Genomic DNA, 21,323 nt, shown 5'->3' on the forward strand with positions numbered 1-21,323 from the left:
CAATTATGATACATATTTCGTAGCAGAAACAATGTAAGTTTATTTCATTAACAAATATATTAGTAATTAATTGTTTTTAATTATCTAAAAATCTTTATCCTATCTTGCGTGCATTGTGCTATTTATAGTTCTATTTAACGTTTCACATATCACTGTATTAAAAAAATGTTTTTCTATCAAAATTCAAATACGCAATCGATATTTGGTGAATAAAAAGAGAAGTTTTTTTCCAGTAAAGATTACAAATTTACCGAAATCTCTTGAAAGATTTCTAGGTGAGCTGGCAAAAAGAAGTTGATTTCCTTCGTTGATACTGCATGGGCGTTGCATGGGCTGTGATCTGCATGACTTGCAGTTGGAAGTGAGGATCTAGGCAGTGAGCAGCAGCGCTCTGATAACTTGCCAGATCTAACTCTTCCAACTCAAGGTCTTGTTGATTATCATCTTTTCGTAAGAAATGGATATTTCTCGTCATATCAAAACCGATATCCAAATCGAAATTCAAACGAAACATCAGAATTGAATAATATATAGAAAAAAGGGGTTCATGGTTCAAGTGGAGAAGTGGTCTCTACGCTTTGAATTAAAGTGAGATTCAACTCCTCCAACTTAATCCTGATCCCTGAAGTTCCTCGTTTCTTTATTCTTTTCTTCTCTATCTGCAGAATATCTTTTCGCTACAGATGTATCAGTAATGTAAGTGAAGATAAGTGAAGCTTTCGTGGAATCATTCTATTGGCGCTTCTTAATACCTTGCTGGACAGGCATGTTGCAATAGCGATAAAATCTTTTAAAACGGTTCTTATCGTGAAAGCGTTTAACTGCGTATAATTGTTCGTGCGATTCAATTTAGTCGATAATATTCTTTGTGCGTTATAAATATACTTTCTTTAAGAATATTGTTTTTCCAGTTTTATTTGTCGTGCTATTTTAAGCGGTCAAAACACTTGTATCCCTTTGTATTTTTCAAATAAATCGGATTTTTATAAACTGCATTATTTGAAAGTTGAAATAAATATTTCTTATGATATTCATTATTGTTCAAATATTTACGCATCTATCTATTATAATTATCCACCAAATTTTTATACCATTTTTTCTTGTGTGTTGAAGAATTTAAAGGTTTAAAATAAATTAATCATTTGAGACGAGCATACAGTAGGAATAAGGTAAGCTGGGAGTCATTTAAAGCCGCAAGGCAAGGATTATGTATAAATAAATGAATAAAAATAAATTAATCGTTTATATAAAAATTTAAATATACTTTAAACGTTAACAAATTCAAATTATTCATATCTTTTATGCGTAAAAGATTTAATCTTTTTTTAATAGTTACATATTAAAACTTTATAAGATCTGTTGTCTTATAATCCACAAATATTATCGATGTTTTAATACGTTGTCTGTGGAATATCAATATTGTATAAAATGAAAAATAATTTGACACCACATGTCTCACAATCTTTTGGCATATTACCTATTTTTACTTCCCTTCCATAACAAAATATATTAGATATGTCATACCTATCGTTGTGATCATCATACTATAGATAATTTATAATTTGTAATATGCATATTACGATATAACTACATGTATATAGACATATGTGTATATAGATTGAAATCGGATACTTTGTGTATGATATTATGTACAGAGATTCAAATGATCCTTTTAGATATACTTAGAGTTATATAGCTTGAAACATATGTAATTCGAAAATAAAAAATAAAAAGTTTGTAGTATGAACACAAATACAAATAAGCATGCAAAGAAACAAGCACAAACAATTGTAGACCATAGTATTTATGAATATCGAAAATTTACTTTTAGAAAATTGCAAATGGACCATTTTGATCGGATCAGTGCATCTAGTGATAATTTCACATATTATATCGAAGCATATTGATGTAATACAAAAATATGACAATTCTAGAAATTTCGGAATTTTATGAAATTTACAGGTTGAAAATCGTTTTCCTTTTTTCTAATAATGTTATATTTCGTTATTAGATTGCTCGGATAGATGAGGAATGCATCAACGCATTATTAACTTTGGAGTACTTAAGCTTATTGAGTCAAGTAATACCGAACGAAAAAAATACAGAAATTATTTATGGACAAATCCCCCACCATGACGTCAAACTACCGAAAAAATATAACAAAAACATCAAAACTAATAGCTGCACCGTGGAAGAATCATGCGAAGGTCTACCAACTATCGATGAAAAGATATACATGATGCATTTTTCTTTCGACACATTGAATATCTTGCCAAAATGTCAACAAGCCGAGCTCTTATTTTCTATGTTTGCTGATGGTAAAAATTTTATTCGATCAGTTATTTAATATTCGTACTCCGTACAGTTATACAGATTTGCTCGATTTAAAACGTAATATAATTGAAGTAAGAAATAAAACAAAGGAAGATAAAATAACAAATACTCATACACGAAAGCCTTTTCTTTTCACTTAAAATTTATTTCGGTTGCATTCTATTACTTGATACATATTATATTTTTATTACTAAAATGAGCTTATCAACAATGGAATACATATTAAATTATCACATTATTTCAAGGTACAATTGGCAACGATAAGGGACAAGGAAGTGCAAATAAAATATTAATGGATAATTTCTTAGAACATATGAAACAGTTACACAATAAAGAACTTTTATTAACTTCTGCTGAATCACAAAGATTCACAAAAATGCTTCTTGACAGGCGTCGAGTCGGTGGTCCACCTTTACCGTTTCTTTCTGAAAAAGGTATTATCTTTATTATCGAAATTATACAAACTTTTTTCTAGCAACTTTCATATATTATGGATACGTATCTTTTGATTTTAAAACTATTTCTAGAGAGGCTCTCTTCCAACGTTGAGTTCAATTCTTATCCGCGTTGGAAATGTTTTATCAAAGGAATTAGTACAACTCATGTAATTATCACAATATTACCTGCATCAGAAAAAGACGTTGTACGTTTATTTACGTCTCCTTCGTATACAGAAGAGCAATCAGCAAGCAACAACTCCGAAAGGAATGGCGAATCTACCATATTCAATATGGATTTGAATGAAGACGATACGTACTCAAAAACTACCGGGATGGATATTAACGTAACCGATTTTCCATCATTAGAAAATAACGAGTCGATATTATATGGTCAATGTATCGAGGACAGTATAATAAACACAGATACGCAGAAAAGATTTCACGATTGCGAAGAATCTCTCGTTATTCCAGTTTATGTGTATGATTGTTCGCTGGCTTTGTTGATCGACACATTGGTCGATAAATTAAAAATTTCGCACAATAAGGATATTTATCAAGATCACACGTTTAGAGTTGGTCAGCAGGAATGTAAAGATTTTATCGAATTAAAATCTGATTATAATTCAAAACCTCCGACTCCGGAACCAAAAAGTGAGGACTCCGACAATACTGCAAGTGGTAAATAAAAATGCGAATAACGTTGATTTTTGTATATTTTCCTGAACAGTATACTCTTACAGTAATATTTATTTAACGCCTGACTTCTTGATTAATAATCTCTTGATTCCACTAATCAACCGATAGTAGTTCGATGTTAATATTTAGATAATTAGAGTTTAATTGATATTTAAATAGTTAACAGCGTTAATAGTTAATAGTTGTGACATTAATGTTTTGAAGACTGATATAAAATAATGATAATTTTCTATACAACAGATCAACGAAGTCTTGTGGAGCATTGCAAGGTATTAAGTTTGGCTCACTGTCATTGCTATGTAGTTGCAGTTTATAAATCGTTGGTATTGCAACAACCTCTTACTTACAATGATATGGAAGCTGCAGTAGAACAATGCGAAGAAACTCTAATTGAAATTAATATAACAAATTATTTGCGATCTGTATGCAGACACTTGAGCAAATTATCGGATAAAAATTTATTGGGCGAACTAAATCCTTCTATGTGTAACGATGTTGAGCCATTGCATGATTTAATTAAAGAAAAATTTGAAAGAATAATTACAGTTGCCTTTAGGCCCGTACCTGCACACCCTGAATTTTATTATTGTTCACCCTCTTGGTCAGAACATGAAACGGTTTGTTGCTAAAATAATGTAATAGTAATTAATAAATAAGATTAATTAATCAAGTAATTAATCTTAATATTTAATAGGATCTTATAGAATGTCAAAAATCAGACAATGACGATGAGATAGAGAATCTTATGTTCCATTCGATAAATATTGATGGTACATCACGCAATCTCAATGGAAAAGGTAAATACGAAATAATTTTTAAAACAAACTTCCGACTTGAAAGGAATGAATAGGAAAGGATAATTCTTTCGTTTTCGGTTTTGATTATCAGAAAATAACTTTGACCGATATAAAATAAAAATATTACAACTGATATTTAATTATTTAAAATAAACAAGCATAATAATATTTCGAATTAAATAATCTTTAATATTACGTAGAAATGTATATATTTTTAATGCATATATAAGAGTATTCTTAATATAATTTTAACATGTCTAATAAATAGGTAATAGATAAAAAATAAATGTTTGATTTTTAATTGTACAATCAGGGAATGTAACGTGGCCAGGCGCAAATGTCAACAAAGTTCCGAAAATTTCACGGCATGGTTCTATAGAATCTGTCAACAGCGATTTCCAGCGAAAAAGCATTTTCGGAAAAGAGCAACCGCTATTCTTGCAGTTAAGTTGTTCTATTCGATTCCAATCTAGATCTGGTCTTAGTAGCATCCCTGTAAAATCTCTGCCAACATGTTTCATGGAAATTTTGCAAAAGATGGAAGACTATAAAGATGGAAATATAGCTGGCTTAAGCTTAGCTGATTTAAAAATCACTTTGGACATCATTTGTTTGAATCTCCCAAAAGAAGTATTGGAAGTAAGCTTAGAACGGTATTCTGGTTTAAGAGCAACATCTTTTTGTAGTGGTTCGCCTATAGGCAGTTTGCGAACGGAAAGTGGAAGCAGCTTAGAAAATAATGCTAAAAACGAATTCTTTCAAGAAAAAATGTCTCACTTACCTTTAAGCCAACACAATGCTATAAGCAATTTAAAAGATGAAATTGAGTGGCTGTTACAAGATGAAACCGCAACCGCGTTCCTAGATCAACCCGTTATAAACGAGAACGTTTTAAATTTCGTAGCGAATCACGTTTCGGAATCAACGGATAGATTTAGCTGCAAAGTGGAAAAAGTTCCTTTATATTTTGTATTCCCCTCGGATGATAGCAAACCAAAATTTATAAGTGAGTTAAAGAAACTTCAAATAGATAAATATTGTATTCGTCAAGAAGGAAACTTGTTTTATTTTGTGAAAAATATGGAAAAAGTGAGCGATATTGTACCAGAACAGTCTAAGAACGAGAGAAAGGAATCAAAAACAAAAGATAGTATGTATTTTTCTCAAAAACATTTTATAACACTAAATATGTATAATATTTACTGTAGAATGTTTTTTAATAGTACATAGAATATGAAACTTGATTAAAACGCATAACACGAAAAGTCTGTTAGAAAACTTATCAATTTTAATATCGCCAATATTCCAGATAATGCCCTAAAAAATCTGGAACAAGAAAATCCGCAAGAGCTACAACAAGAAAACAACAGCTGTCGTACAGAAAATAAGCCTAATACAAATTTTAAATCTGAGGAATCTTATTCTGACGGTATTAATTTAATATATGAAGACCAAAATATTGAGGACAGATTTAAAGAAAGTAATACGTCGGAAAACAGATTTCAATGGTTAATAGATCTGGATAATCGTAAAAGTTCCTTACCCAATTTTTGGTTAATCTTAAACGTTGAAAATGATTATGTCAGTGTCTACTTTCATTGTAGGTAAGTAATAATATTCTTAAAGCAAAACATAAAATAATTTCATTTCATTATATTTTAAAATGAACTGCTTGCTTATGTACATACATAAATTTTATAATACAAATTTAAATAGAAAATTTTTTAACAAGTATTTGGTAATAAAAATTCGATCCTTTGCCTCTAATTTTAGATATGTTTTTATATATACGTATCAACTGAAAATTCTTTCTAAAAATCGATGAAATTCAAAATTGGTTGATATGTTTGGTTGCTCAAAATTTTGTAAACTACTACAATCAATTTTTTTTTAATTTTTAAACTAACTACAATTTATTATCCTTTTTATTTATGTATATTTAACGTTCATGAAATGTAAAGATCAAAAATATCTTAGAAATGGACCATAATAAAAATTGTTATCATCAATAGGTTTTTAGAGATTATATCACCCGAAGTAAATAGTTATTGGCATACTCAAGAAATGTTGGTCTCTCAAATAAAGAGTACTTGTCGTCGAGTAAACCAATATTTACTTCTGCAAAATCTTCACAAAACAAGTAAATGTTCGGAACTTTTAGAAACAGAATCAAGCGAAGATTATAACTGGAAATCAGAGATGACGAGTGAATTTAGTAATGCTGTACAAAATAGAGATTTAATACAAAATTTCACCCCAGGAATGTTTCGATGTCGTGTTGTTTGGAAATTTACCTTTCGACTGCATCCTCGATTAAAAACTGGTCCAGGGAGATCAGGACTTTCTCGAGGTATAAAAGTTCTACACGGTGTGCTTAATAGATTGGCTGTTAGTAACCGGAGTAATATGTTTGTATACCAAGAAAATAATAAAAACGTGTTTTACTTAAGATTACACGAACAAATTAGCGATGGAAAAACTTTACAAAACAAATTATCGGAAAGCGATGAACAACTTGTCGTTTCTCGGAGCAATAGTGTAGTCTCCCTATCACAAGTTAAGCTGAATGATAATGCTACGGCAAATGATACAAGACCTAGAGTTCGATCTTTTAGCGAAAAAGAATCAAACGTTTTAAATAAAACTGAAGATTCGATCATCTTAATGGTACATGGAATTTCCGACGCGGGACCGGAAGTTAAACGCGATTTGGTACAAGCTTTACAAAATCGCTTAGATGATGCGGTTCTGGAAGTTCTTTCTGTTATGTTAGCAAGAAATCCTATGTGTAAATTGACACCTGCGGACGTTCATTTTATTCAACCGCCAAAATCGCCAGAATCTATCATACGTTTAAATGTACAGAAGCATTGCGTATTATACATAACTGCTTTAGAATTTTATTTGCGTCAAAATATACTTCAATTTTTGTATATACCAAAATATACTGATAACAGACCAGAATATCATTTTCAAGATTACTCACAACTCGAAGGATCTATCAAAAGAGTTTCTGAATCAGACATCTTTCTGTGTAATCAAAGTCACTCCAGTGGGAGTGTAGGAATCGCTTGTATAGCTTTGGCAATTACAGGAGAACACGGTGAACCTATAAAATTATTAGAAAATAAATTCCCAGTAGATAGTTTCCCTGAAACGATAAACGTAGAAGATTTTAAAAATATCGTATCAACATCAATTTATGATCAAAGTTCTGCGGAATCACCGCCTTTGATCGAATTTAAAATTTGGAAACAAGGCAGAGTTAATCTTGACTCTTTATTACAAAAGCTATGTTCCGCAGTTAAACATGCAATTTGGGACTTAGTTACAGAATATAAATTTTTGTTAACTCCTCTGACAGAACCACTTACAAAAGATGCTCAAGAGATATCTACTGAAAATAAAGAAAATCAAACTTCGGTAAAAATTGATGCTTTGCCAAAAATAATGCATGATTTAACAATTGATAGATTCGAGTCGGGTGAAGAGGGAAAACTACACGGTATCTACTGTGTAACGTTATCGCAATGGTTTCGATTTGCTTTAGAAATTGGAGTTCCATCGGTAAAAAGGCATGAAGTAATTCTTAATCACAGACATCCTATATCTACGATTATTACAGAGTTAGAAGCTATTATACAAGGTCAAGCACCGGATACATCCAGCAGATCTTTTGTCTTAAAAGACAGACAACCCTTTATCGAAAAATATATTTCAAATGGGGAATTATTAACTAAACTAAAAAATAATAACTATTCTGAGTTAGAAAATGAAGGGAAGTTAGATTTGCCTGTTTACATACCATGTGACTTTAGTAAGGATGTACAAGGTACCTACACTAAATGTATTTTAATAGCTAGAAACTTTCATCAATGGAAAGCTTCGTTCAGCAAAACAGTACAGCCAGAATTACTTATCCCAAAAGGTAATTATATTTTTCTATAGCCATAAGATAGGGGTCTCTTTTTGACTACTATCCATTAAAACTGCTAGTACAAGGAATATTAAAAAGTTAACAAGTAAATATAGCAATTGTTTATTACAGATCAAAAACTTTTGCAAAAGTTCAATCCACTGATATTAGAATCTAATTTCGTATCAAGACAACGAATATTACTTGCGGAAATTCGAAGTGATAATGTAAGTTAAAAGAGATATATGTAAATATTTATAAATAGGTGAAATTACTTTTCTTCGTACCATTAATTTCAAATTAAATTACAACCGTAGATAGCTCTTTATACGTATAATTGGTCAAAAGAGAAATCTGAAAAATTAATAAAGCAAACTACAAATTTGGGCACGTGGCTATCATCAAGATCAAACTTTTTTACAAACGTAATAATGCAAAAATTAGGTATATTCCATCATCGACCAAGTTTCTCGAGGGAACATGCAAATTCACAATATTTGCAAATTATGGACATGGAAAGTCTTACAAAGTTTTCTGCTGTGCCACACAACGATGGGAAAGAGTGGATAAGATTGAATAACAGAACGCAAAATATAAAACATAATCAATTTTCATGGAATGAAGTAATTGGTCAAACAATGCGTGATGTAAAACCTAATAATTACTTTCATAGCAATATAGATCCGACGATAAAAGCAGTTTGTGATTTACAAGACTTGCGATTACGCGAAAAAAAGGTGAAAGGTAAATGAAGAAATGAAATTAAATTTTATTCTATTTATTACATATGACTAATTTTTCTACTATTTAAATATTAATATATTACAATATTAATATTACGATATAATAAATGTTATACGGTAAAACAGCACGATTAAATTTTGGAACTAAATACTTATACAATTATTTTACAATTTTCAGAAGATTTGAACAAGCTATATGCAATGTGGCAAAATCGAAATGCTGCTCCGAATATCCCAATCTCAATCATCGCTTTAAATACTTTTAAACAATATTCTCGTTTAATACATTTTTGCCACACACCGTTATTATTTTTACCTTCATGGCGCTTACAGTCTGCGGCTACAAGAGATCACTCACTTTCGGCACAATCGTCTTTAAATGCAGGCATCAACGTATGTCAACAACTATCTCAACAAATGCAAAAAGGTCAAGATGAACAAACAAACCTTATAAAATGGCATAAAGAATTGTGCAGTTTGATGTTGTCAGAATACAAGCAATATCTTCACTCATTAGGCTTTAGTTCAGTGCAAATAGAATCACCTGATAATAGGTAAAGCTCTGCTAAAATTTAAATAACTTAATGTTCAGTAAAGAAATCAAATTTTTCAAAAACAGGATAATGTCAGACTATCTGCCTTCAAAAATTTTAATATTTATATTATGTCAATTTATATTATGTCAAATTTTCAATACGTCCCCTTCACTTCTGTGAAAATTATCTCACGGAATAATATTTATATAATTAACTAATATTACTTTCAGTTTTGAAGAACCAATTCAGCAACAATCTTATTATCTCAAGAAGTCAATGCTTGGAGGAGTATTACTATTTGAAATTCACTTATCACAGCCATTTTTCATTGTTAAATTACATATTATTGAATGCAGTCGACTTCAAACAAAAGCCAGTAGCGCTTTAGTGAATCAAGTAAGTTGCCAGACTTTTTTATTTTCTCGTGTACTGTTTTTTGATATTAAACTAAATATGTTATAAAGTGTATTACAAACTTCAATTATAATTCCATGTGTATCTATAATTTAATTTCATAGAAAAATAAGATCTTCATTTTTTCTTATTTTTTTGATATACTATAATTATATACTTTTCATTTTTTTTTTAATTAAAGAATATAACAAAATTTTAATTTGTTACAGTTTATGCTAAGTTTCGTGGATGCATGTGATAAAATTAAAATTAGTATGCATCTACATTCATTTACATATGATTTTCATTTACGTTCCATCCATTCGTACATAGCTGGGACTGGACCTTTGTTAGTACAGCAAGGTTATCACTTGATTCATTTTCTTGATGATTTTAACAAATATTATAGCAAAGCACCAAATTACGCGAGAAATCTTATATACAGTGGTAAGTGAAATAAAATAAAATATTTCTAGTTTTCTTTTAAAATATGTTGTATGGGATTTATTATCACGAAAAGCACAAATAAACAAATAAGTAGTTACAATAAACGTATTTTTATATTTTAGATGTAGTGACTATTCGCAATTTAGCGATATCAGGTCGGACCTTATATTCTTACTTATTATCTCATGAGAAGACTTATAATATGCGTGTATTTATAATGAAAAGTGATCTTCAACATTCTGAAGAAAGTGAATATGTTCTAGTAAGCTTAAAAAGTACTCCTTTAATTAGTTACTGCGACGCACAAGATACTAAATACACCGATGATTTCGATGTTGTTCTGATTGTATCACATTTAGGACAGCCTCCACAAGTAGAAAAAACCGAAATTACTTTAAAATACTATTTAATGTTAACAAGCAAACGAGAATTATATCCAAAGAGAGAAGTAGAAAACAATAAACTTGGGAAGTTTCGTACGGTGTACAGTGTCGAAAAATCTCCAAGTACTTATACCGAGGCTGATATGGATACTATAAACGAATCTTCTTCGGATCTTCAAGAATGTAAACAAGATTCAAATGATAAAAAGGGTGATACTAAATTATACAGTGCTACTCTTGGTACCAATTGTAATAATACGGGAGCACCAACACCTCCACCAGTACCTAATTCTCCGTTAACTCAAAATGTAAATCCTCCAAGTGTTTCGGTGAATTCTTCATCACCACACTTAATTCAAATACGACAAGAATCGATTAATTATTTAGGTTATTATTCCTCGCACGAGCAACTCATGCAACAAACAATAATGTCTCAAGCAAATGCGGCTCGCATGCATATAATGAATATGATAAAGCGCGGAGCATTACAATGTAGAACGCATCTTTTATGGAATAAATTATTAGAAAGTAAATCTGTAATGAATTATAACGAATTCTCCGAACTTTGTTCTTTGGCTCACGTTGAACCTTTATTAAACTTGGATCCAAGATTGAGGCCATTTATTAATCAACCAATTTCTTGGTATCAAACTTTATCAAAGGTTTTGCAAAATAAATATCAAGAACATCATAAACAATTCAATACACCAGATGGAAATATTACTCATCTACTGATATTACATCCAAGTTTCTTTCAAGTTTTCATGATGTTAACTATAGATTTACATGCTTCACGAGGGGTTCGTATCATTTTTTATGTTTTTATTGTTTATGTACTTTGTATACACATGCAACATGTAATTAAACTTATGATAATTTTTCATTTATTTTCAGGATTTGTATGCAGTTTATTGTAAATCAGAAGAAATGATTAATGCTCCATGTTGTGTAGAAGACACATATAATTTAATAGAAGGTTTTGTAAATGCTTGCTGTTTTAATTTGTGGATGGGTCTCTACAGTCAATAGTAAATGACATTCCAAAGAAAAAATTTTCCAAATACTTGTACTTATTATTTATACGTCGTATAACTAACATACATGTGACACTAATTTTATTGTTTAAAAGAATTATGTATATTTTCTTTGTTTGTTATCTTATACTATATTTTATTGCTGTAATTTGTACAAAAAATATATTTTTCTAATTTCCAAAAATTTAAGTTTATAATCTATTGTTTGTTTGTTCGAAAAATAATTTTCAGTTTAATATCTATATTATTTCATCAATTTTATATTATTAACAACACCACCATTTACTATCAATCGTGAGTATTATATTATCACAGACGAAGTATAAAATCCGCATATCTATAAATACATACATATGTACATAAACAGTCGCACTCTAGAAATGACCAACGTTTCGTTTGCATTTCTATATGAATAAATACAATGCATAAATTTAAACTAGTCTTATCGAAGCAAGTAAACCAGAAAAATTATGATTTTATTTTTTCACTGAAATCGCATTTTTCCTAGAATCCTGAAGGACTAGATAAATTTCGCGATTAGATTTAAATTCAATGTTAAAATCTATAGTAAATGATATATAATAAGCCGTGATAAAAATTCAATAATACATAGTAATGGATAAATCGCAATTTTGTCAAAAAATTTCAAATCTAATATAGATTTTCAAAGTCAAAACTTGTTTGTGATAGTTCTTCTGCATTTTTTCCTTATTCTACAATATCTTAGCTTTAACTTTAAACAAGATTCATTGTTCTATCTTATTTTTATCAAAAGTTCTGCGATTTTTACACAAAGATGAGCATTCTATCTCATTGGGTTTCGGGAAGACTGCGATCGCACATGACGCGGCACTGTGGTGTAGTCACATAGCGTCGTGTGACTGAAGTGCATTTTAGTAGTAGATGTATTCTCCCAGAGGACGAGTCAAGGATGAGGCGCAGACAGAGGACTGTAAGAAGTTTGCAGAGCTCTCCCTAACGTGCTGAGGTAGACCACCATTTAACCGGCCAGGATTCGGCAATAATTGAAGGAAGCTGTCTATGAAGATTTCCTCCACGTAAAAAAGGGTGCCTAAAATTATTATAGTAATGTTTCGAACATTTATGAACTCTATTTGAACCGCGTCGGATTTCTTTTGAGCCATGTTTCTGATCCAATTGTAATAACAGTAAGTCCGTCACATCGACTATAATCAATCACTGTTATCACTCTTTGATAACATCTACATAAAAAAGGCAATAAATATTCCATAAAATATACAAAATGTCTAATACATTTTTGTGCATTTGTTCTATCTCTTATATGCTATGCTAAGCGTTTCTCGCTGAGCTTTATTACGGCTATGATAGACTCTAGATTACAGTTTTTTTTTTATTTAATTCTTTACATTCACAATTTGTCCAGTTTGACATTTGGTAGAATTTTTTAGCTGTTTGATTATCATGTGGGTGGCTACCCCCAGCAGGATACCATCTTCGTGTTTGCTAGGTTGTGTCCTTTATGAGGTCTGCTGGGTGTTTCCTTTTCAGTCTTCTATCCATGTTTGAGGTGTTGATCGTTTCCACAGCTAGCCGGTTTGGGTGTGTTCCTATTCTTTCTTTATATTTTCCTGCGTATCTGCTAATTTTCTCTTTGACCGTTGGTATTCCCAGGTCCTTCCGTATATCCTCGTTTCTAAGGTACCATGAGGCGTTTACTATTGTTCTAAGAATTTTAGCTTGTACTGTCTCTATTTTGTTTATATGGCTCATTGCTGCTGTCCCCCATAGTGGTATTCCGTACGTCCAGATTGGTTTTATGATCGTTTTGTATATTTTTAATTTATTTTCTATGCTTAATTTGGATTTTCGACTTGTTAGCTAATGCATTTGTCTCCTTGTTGTCTGTATTTTGTCTGTAATTGATTTAATATGCTGTTTCCATGTGAGTTGTGTTTCTAGGTGGAGTCCTAGGTATTTGACTTGCCTTGTTTGCGATATGTGCATGCCGTTCAGTAGGATGTTTGGTGGTGTATGTTTTCGCAGTATGAATGTAATATGGTTGCATTTATCGGGGTTTGCTTTTATTTATTTATCTTGCAGCCACTTTTCTATTTTTGTGATATATTCTTGTAGTAATTTGTCTGCTGTTTCTACATTAGTGTGCCTGACTAGTACAGCCGTGTCGTCCGCGAATGTCTGTATTTTACTATTGGTATGTCGGCTGTGTATAATGTGTAATATTGGACCTAAGACGCTTCCTTGCGGTACCCCCCTTTTTTTGCGCGCGCGGGGAGGGGAAAATGCTATTACGCATACCCAAAGACCCGCGTCTCCGGATTATGTAGGACTCGGCAGGTGACATCGCCATACCCACTAAAAACTCCTCCTCATTCTCCCTCTGCTACGGTACTCGAGGCACCAACCCGGTACAGTCATTCGACATTACTTCGGGTTGGCATCTACACAACGTACCCAAACTTTTATCTTCTCTCCTCGACTCTGATCCTTCTCCTCCTTCCTTCCCTTCTTCTCCTGACCTCCATCTCCCTTTCCTTAAAAAGCCGGCATTTCATCGTCTTAGTGCAGAAATCATAAAATCTATTCCACAACCGCTCCTCCGCGGCCATCTTCTCAACGACCCGGTTCTCCAATTTAAAATCTTCACCGATCTCGACCTCTAACTCCGTTCTCTCCTCCGTCCATCTAGGGCACCAAAAGAGCACATGCTCGGCGTCATCCAGCACCGCACCACAATCCCAACAACTGGTGTGCGACTCTTTGCCGACGGTAACAGTTAAATATACTGTGTCCCGTAAGGATCTGCATCGTGTGGCAGTTGATCTTCCTCTTTCTTTTGTAGAAGATCAGCGGATCTTCTACCAGTCTCCTAGTCCAATTGTAAGAGTTGTGGAACGCCCACTCCAATCTCCACCTGTCCTCTGCCTCCGTCTCCAAATCCTTCATTTCTTCTTGCCCAACATGTGCCATTTCCTCAGAGTTCTCGTTGATACTCCATACTGCTTCCACCGCAACCATGCCTTGATGCAAATCGGCATGCTGCCGGTAAGCACACACAAAGCCCCATGTGACACCGTACGGTAGGCGGTAGACGTACGGATCAGCGCCGCCCTTTGCGCCCTTCTCATAATCGTCCTATTTGTTTCTCTTCTCAAGTAGTTTGAGCGTGCAGGGCTCGGCTTTAAGGCCGACTGCGGCATTCCTCGAGTATAGAACTCATACTGGCTTCGCTAAATAAGTGTTCGTTAATTACCATCCACTTTCAAGCGTCCGCCGCCCGGGGGACGACACGCATAGGTGGTCGGCGCGCGACTTGGAAAAACCCTGCCCTCTCCTTTCGGGTCATTGGACAAGTTGAACCTGCCCTTTCGGGCGGCAGCTCTCTTAGTCGGCGCGGCGCGATGCACGCACCAACGGGGGCCAAAAGGAGGCGGAGCTGCCAGTGTGTAGCTCAGTCCCAGCAGGTTGGCTTTCCAGCCGATTATTCCCTGCACCGTCACAGTATTCATTTGCATGAGTTCCGCCTGCACCGACGATCGCAGGGTTTCCTCCCCAGTTCTTTCTTGTCTTTTTTTCTTTCCTTGTATTATTTCTGTATTTATTATTTTCTATTCTTTTGTACTAATTCTCCTATCTTGAATCCAATGCCGTTGTTGTTCCAATTATTCATCTTGTGGGACTTCTTCTTCCGCTATTAGATGTAGTCTACTCCGTGATTGTTGTTGTTGTTATTGTTGGTGTTACCATCGTCGTCATCACTGGACCCTATATTGCACAGCATTGCGGGATCTTCTTCTTCTTCCTCCTCTTCGCCTCTGTGCTGTTCGGGTAGTCGTCGTGCCAGTCTTGGACTTCTTCTTGGAGGCCGGTGTATCAGTTCGCCATGTTGTGTAATTCTCCTCTCTGGAGGTCGTCCCTGCGACTGCGTGCCCCCTCTCTCTCATTGGATTGTCCTTCTCTTCTGCTCCTTTGCCTGCAGAACACTCCTTGTGAACAGGCGGAAGTGTGGATATATATCCTTGGATACGAATTCCCACTTTTCCTCCGGCCAGTGCAAGTCCAGTTCTCCTATTGCGTTCCGCAGTCTCTGCCTATCTTCGTTGAAGATTGGACAATCTTCCAAGATATGATGAGGGGTTTCTATCTCTCCGCAGTCGCACGTGTTTACCTCGCTCAGTCGGAATATCTTGGGCTTACTATTAAAGTCCCCGTGACTGTTTCTCTTCCCATGTAGTCTGGTTCTTGGTGTCGGGTACTTTCCTGAGATTTAATATCATATACAGCACCCGGGCAACCCTAGAAGCCATCGGAGTTGGGATACGCCCAACCAGCGCACTCGGTACACAGTACCGGTTACCTCAAATAATCGCCCGCAGGAGGCACTCTCGTCTCAGGTCGAACGGGGCCCTTTCCAAGCCCTTCCGTCTGCCGGGACGGTATCCGGAGCAGGTGGGACGCTGCTCACCCGCCGAAGGCCACTCGGAGGACTTTGTCCCCCTTAAACCAGCCCTCTTGCCAGCACTTGGCCACAACCACTGCCACCACGAGTCCATACCCATAATTGGTCGAGCCGAGGGTTCGCTACGCCCTCAGGGCTAACACTCGACCGCCCGTGGTACCGTTCATATGTCAACGGTGGGACCGCGCGTGTGGATGTACCGCCACGTCTCTGCTGCACGGTTTACCTGCACACCGTGCAGTCAGACCCAGATGAGACTCACGTAAGCGGGAGTTGAGGAAGTGTACCTCGGCGGCTCTCCCGACGGTCTCACCCTTGGCTTCAGGATCGTGGGTGCGCTACTACCCAAGGCTCCGTGGGGAAGATGTTTGTCTTACACCACAGCAACCTACCTTGCGGTGTACATAGAGGACTCACGTAAGCGGGACGCTTGTCCCGACGGTCCTCCCTGGCTGCGGGACCGTGGGTTTGCCAGCCCCCATAGACTCGCAAAAGCGAATCCTCCCTGCGGGATGTTTCTCTTCCCAGGGAGGAGGCCCATATCGGTGCATCATATAAAACCACAGACTCCCAGACGCCATAATACAGTCTCCTGACTAAATCGTTGGGCCCGCCGACGTTTGGGAGTAGACTCCGTATGGCGCCCAAGAATCGTTCCTCTTCCTTGTTAAGTGGATAACCTCCGTTTTCTCCCTGGCCAGGTGCAATCCAGCCTCGCAGCTGCCGTGGGACCCTATGACCTTGAGCAGAACTGCCAGATCGTCGGCGAACGCTACTGCTTCGGTATCCTTCTTCCGATTCAGCGCCTCCAGCACCCCGTCATACACGAGATTCCACAGTAACGGTCCTAAGACCGACCCCTGCGGAACCCCCGCGTAGATGTTCCTCCTTACGACACCGTCACGACAGTGTACCAGTATTGTCGCGGATGAAAAGAGAGTTTGCGTTTCGTCCCGGGACTACCGGTGGACTCGTCAGTAAGGCTATGCCTGGTAGTCCCTGCCTTAGACGTAGAGGCCTCTCGCTAGGTGCGGTATTTGTATCGTGCGCCCGTAAATTCGACCGCTAGCGAGATAGACAGACTCGTTGTCGTCGTAGCTCTCTGGTGTTGACGGTTGGTACCCGCGGATCGCCCAGGAGGTTGATGCCTCGACCTGTCGGCGTCCTATTGATACCGAACCGCCACAGTATTCTCCTCTCAGCCAGATAGTCCGCTAACAACTCCTGTAGCCGTCCCGGTAGCAGTCTCCTTCGAACCTCCTCCATTATCCTCTCCCACCTTAGAATGTTGAAGCCGTTCTTCACATCGAGGGCGACCAGAACACACACCAAGCCCTTCCTTCTGCACTTTTCAGCAACTGCGACCGTCCTATCTAGGGCTTCAAGAGTTCCCCTCCTTCTCCTGAAGCCATACTGGTCTCTATGGAAGAGATCCTGACCAAGGCTCCTCTTGATGAGCATTTTCAGCGTGTATGCTAATCGGCCTATACGCCGATGACGTCGCAGGATCTTTTCCAGGCTTGGGTATTAGTACCACCATAGCCTCTTTCCATACCGCCGGTATTTTTTCATAAGTATTTATTCCGTTGAGCACTGTCAGGAGCACGCTAGGTCTTTGCTCCACCAATAACCTCACTACAGTGCCAGGAATCCCATCCACTCTAGCCGCCTTCCTGGGATCGCATTTCCCAACAGCCATCCTCATGTCTACTTCCTCGATGCTTAACCTTCCTTCTTCGCCAGGTAGGATCGATGTCTCTTTCTGTGTAGGCGGTCGCAGTTCCTGCCTGCCAAGGGGCTCCATTGGAGCCGACCGCATCATTTTCTTCCTCACTACACGATACGGCCTGCCCCATGGATCCTGATCTAAGGTGGCGCAGAACCCCTTCTAACTTTCTTCCTTGCTACGCCCGATCGCCCTTTTCAGTCGCTTCCTAGCCTCCTTGAATTAGGCCACCAGGACCTCGGCATCATCCTTGCGGGCCGCCATCGCTCGCTGTGCTCTTCTTCTAGCTCTTATAGTTTCGCTCCTTAAGGTAGCGAGCTCATCGCTCCACCAATAGTTGGCGCTCCTCTTCGGGTATCTCCTTTTCAAGTCCACGGCACACGTATGCTCCAGACTCTGGTAATTTTCTTTTCCTGCCGTGTTGTTAAGTAGTTTAATGAAGGGATCTATTATTTGGACTTCAATGTAAATTGGCGGTGGTTTGGCGATGTGGATTATTGGTTTTCCGGCTGGGTCTGTTTCTTTCTCTTCTGGCAGTGCGCTGAAGGAGTTTCAGAGTGTAATTTCTTGTAGCCATTGTTGTCTTTCTGCTTCTATAGCTTTCTTAACGTTTGTGTTTGGTGTTATTTTTCGTTTTTTGTTGTAACTTACCACCTTCCAGCTTTCATCTTGGTGGGTTAGTTCGTTATTCGGTATTGGTTCCATCTCAATTTCGTTTGTAACTGAGCACTCCTGTTCTTCGTTTAGTGACTGGCTTGGTTTTGATATGTTTGTTGCTTTGTTTATGTAGTATGTTTCATCTTTACTAATTATTTTTATCGGTGGGATAAAAAGATCGGTGTTGCATTTTAGACTTAATAATAGTCTTCTTAGTAGAAGACACGGATTTCCACCATTTGGCTATGGGTGTTGTTGTTCGCAACTTGTTTTTCCCCACTTGCCGCACTTTCTCTGAAGTACTGTTTTACACGTCCGTTTAGCTCGGCTGCTCGGGCAGATCTCTTAGATTACAGTGTTAAGGGATTTTCCCAAAGTTCCAAAGGCAAGGCTCCTGTGTCCTTTCATCTCCAACATATATATATATATCCATTCAAAAATATGAAGTTAACTTTAGAATCTCTCACACTGTTCGATCTGCAAAAAAATAATTTACTTCATATGATGTCTGTCTTCAAACCAAAGAACTTTTGTTAAAATATTTTTTTGATAACTTTAATTCCTTGTGAAATATTCTACTATTTTCAGTTAAACAAAATACCCTGTGTACATATAATTGCAAGTGGAAAAACAAAAGCAACATTTCATAAATGACTTATATTACTAAACTTGTATAAATATATATATAAAATTCATAATACATACCAAACAATTCGATCTTTGTTTCTGCAGTTCCCAATTTATTGGCAGCTCTGCATACATATTCTCCATATTATTTTTTTCCAATTGCGATCACTCTAATTGTTGTATCAATATATTGATCTGTAGTTGTAAAAGTTGAACATCGCCTTTTAACTAAACAATAGCTAGTGGAGGATAAGCTTCTACATGGCATTCTAAATCCATGTCATGTAGTAAAGGTTGACCAAGTCGTGGTCTTGGTGTTGTGATTACAGGTGCAAATTCAACTTCAACACTAATATTACGTCTAGCTTCATGTCCTACTCCATTTTTAGCTATACAATAATATGTCCCACGATCTTCCTTATGAATTATAGGAATTTTCAATATATTGCCACTGCAATATTTTGATTTGTTATTTAAAAAGGTCGTTAAATGTCCATAGAACAAAAAATAACTACCTACTGATAAATTAATCCACCAGTTGGTAATATGGCATTATTTTCCCTACACCATGAGATTCTAGGTGCAGGAAAGCCACCAGCATAACAGTCAAGTTGCACAGGCTGTCCTTCAGTAACAACTATAGCTCTAGTTGAATTGTCACTTACAATGGATGGTTTACGAACTTGCAGTTCAACATTTGCAGATACATAATTATTCAAAGAAATCAAAATTTTATATTGATAAAATCCAGCATCAGTTTCTTGAATATCTTTTATCTGAAGTATATATTATATTACTATTTGAATTACACGTTAGACAATAAAAGTATGATATGTATTGCACATAATATTATATTAACTGTAATCTAAAGGTAGATAAGGTATCATCATATTTGAGTGTAAATCTAGTATCTCTTATAATTAAAGTACTACCATGTGAAAGTGGTAATTGATCATTAAGAGCATTTTTATTAATTTTTGTCCATGTAACTGGAAAATCAGATCCATTTAGCACTGAACAATGGGAACTCTACAGTTTCACCAGTATCTTTAATGTGAAATGTAAGATATTGTTGGCATACACTGACTCTTAACTGAAAAATATGATAATACTGTTTGTATTTAAAGATGTTAGTTTAATTATATACAAACACACTGCAATATTCTAGATTCTAAATAATAATATTCCATGTGCATACAGAAATATAACATGGAATTCACTCTGTAATCTTGTGTAAATATCGCATTAAATAAATTGCATGCAAGGATATTCTATAAACATTAAATTTCGCACAAGGATTGATGGAAATCTGTTTCATTAAACAGATAAAGACAAACTTATAAAATTTATATTAGAAACTAGTATGTACAGAATAGTACGTGCACATGAATCTCTTTGTTCTTTACCTGCATATAAAGAGGCGAATGTTAAAAATGTATAAAAAATCTTCATTATGACACACTCTTGTTGTTACAATGTTCCAACAACGCGAAAATAATAATAACAATCTTCACCTCTTTCTTATTAATATTATTTCCATTTGTTAACCAATGTTAATAACATTGACAACATTAAATATCGTCGGTTGTCAAATAGCGCAAGAGTATAACAATGAAAAGGAAGTACTATATTAACACGTGTTTGTTGATCGAAAATAAATATGGCTAATGACGTCTTTAATCAAGCGAAATACTGTTCCTAAAATATTTAAAACGTATGATATACATTAAAGGCTCTAAAATCATATCTTTATAACAGTTGTTTAAATATTTTATTTTGTTTTTTATCATACAATTTTCTATCGTTAATAATAATAGACCTTAATTAAGTTAATAGTTGTATATATAATATATTTTGCGTTCATTCAAAAATTTTTAACGCATTTATATTGTGCATACACTCCTTGTCAAAAAGATAACCCAGGTGTGCTATCTTTAATTCCTCAATGACGCATGTGAAGTTTTTCGTCTGTAACGTATAATATTAAAACATTATGAGCTTAGAATGTGCGGTTCGTTGAAAATAATTAAAAATATTATGAGGTTTAGTGTGTAACAAAAAAAATTGTTTTATTTTAAGAACGAAATGATAACATATATACAATATGAAAATTAATAATCAACATAAATTGTAAT

At 35.3% G+C, this 21,323-nt stretch overlaps 2 protein-coding genes across 7 annotated transcripts in view; one reads left to right on the forward strand and one right to left on the reverse strand.

Annotated features, from left to right (window-relative positions):
• Positions 1-11,908, forward strand: part of LOC126872808 (KICSTOR complex protein SZT2-like) — a 32,825-nt gene extending 20,917 nt beyond the window's left edge. For 4 of the 6 annotated variants that reach the window (XM_050632984.1, XM_050632985.1, XM_050632986.1 and 1 more), the window contains 15 exons: positions 2,012-2,318; positions 2,580-2,768; positions 2,862-3,452; positions 3,711-4,087; positions 4,165-4,267; positions 4,581-5,417; positions 5,577-5,871; positions 6,280-8,195; positions 8,316-8,410; positions 8,501-8,927; positions 9,105-9,480; positions 9,693-9,858; positions 10,086-10,302; positions 10,425-11,485; positions 11,580-11,908. In XM_050632984.1, the coding sequence (XP_050488941.1) occupies positions 2,012-2,318; positions 2,580-2,768; positions 2,862-3,452; positions 3,711-4,087; positions 4,165-4,267; positions 4,581-5,417; positions 5,577-5,871; positions 6,280-8,195; positions 8,316-8,410; positions 8,501-8,927; positions 9,105-9,480; positions 9,693-9,858; positions 10,086-10,302; positions 10,425-11,485; positions 11,580-11,714 (7,092 nt within the window). In that variant the 3' untranslated portion in view covers positions 11,715-11,908. Of the gene's footprint in view, positions 1-2,011; positions 2,319-2,579; positions 2,769-2,861; positions 3,453-3,710; positions 4,088-4,164; positions 4,268-4,580; positions 5,418-5,576; positions 5,872-6,279; positions 8,196-8,315; positions 8,411-8,500; positions 8,928-9,104; positions 9,481-9,692; positions 9,859-10,085; positions 10,303-10,424; positions 11,486-11,579 lie in introns of those variants that run through there. The other 2 variants (XM_050632987.1, XM_050632989.1) reach the window with 2 other exon arrangements.
• Positions 11,909-17,912: 6,004 nt separating this feature from the next.
• Positions 17,913-21,059, reverse strand: LOC126872842 (lachesin-like). Its single transcript, XM_050633044.1, has 5 exons — positions 20,595-21,059; positions 20,121-20,281; positions 19,708-19,964; positions 19,267-19,639; positions 17,913-19,038 (listed from the first exon to the last, which is right to left on the reverse strand). The coding sequence occupies exons 2-4, from the start codon at positions 20,193-20,195 to the stop codon at positions 19,417-19,419; spliced, it is 555 nt and encodes a 184-aa protein (XP_050489001.1). The 5' UTR covers positions 20,196-20,281; positions 20,595-21,059; the 3' UTR covers positions 17,913-19,038; positions 19,267-19,416.
• Between the last annotated feature and the right edge of the window lie 264 nt (positions 21,060-21,323).

This window comes from Bombus huntii, chromosome 14 (assembly GCF_024542735.1).
Source record: "Bombus huntii isolate Logan2020A chromosome 14, iyBomHunt1.1, whole genome shotgun sequence".
Classification (NCBI taxonomy): Eukaryota; Metazoa; Arthropoda; class Insecta; order Hymenoptera; family Apidae; genus Bombus; species Bombus huntii.

Bases quoted from the DNA above. Each gene is read 5' to 3' on its own strand.
- LOC126872842 (XM_050633044.1), bottom strand. From the start codon at position 20,195: ATGGATCTGATTTTCCAGTTACATGGACAAAAATTAATAAAAATGCTC. The intron at 19,965-20,120 runs GTAGTACTTTAA...TATATACTTCAG, and splicing joins TCAATTACCACTTTCACATG to ATAAAAGATATTCAAGAAAC. The intron at 19,640-19,707 runs GTAGGTAGTTAT...AAAATATTGCAG, and splicing joins ACTGGTGGATTAATTTATCA to TGGCAATATATTGAAAATTC.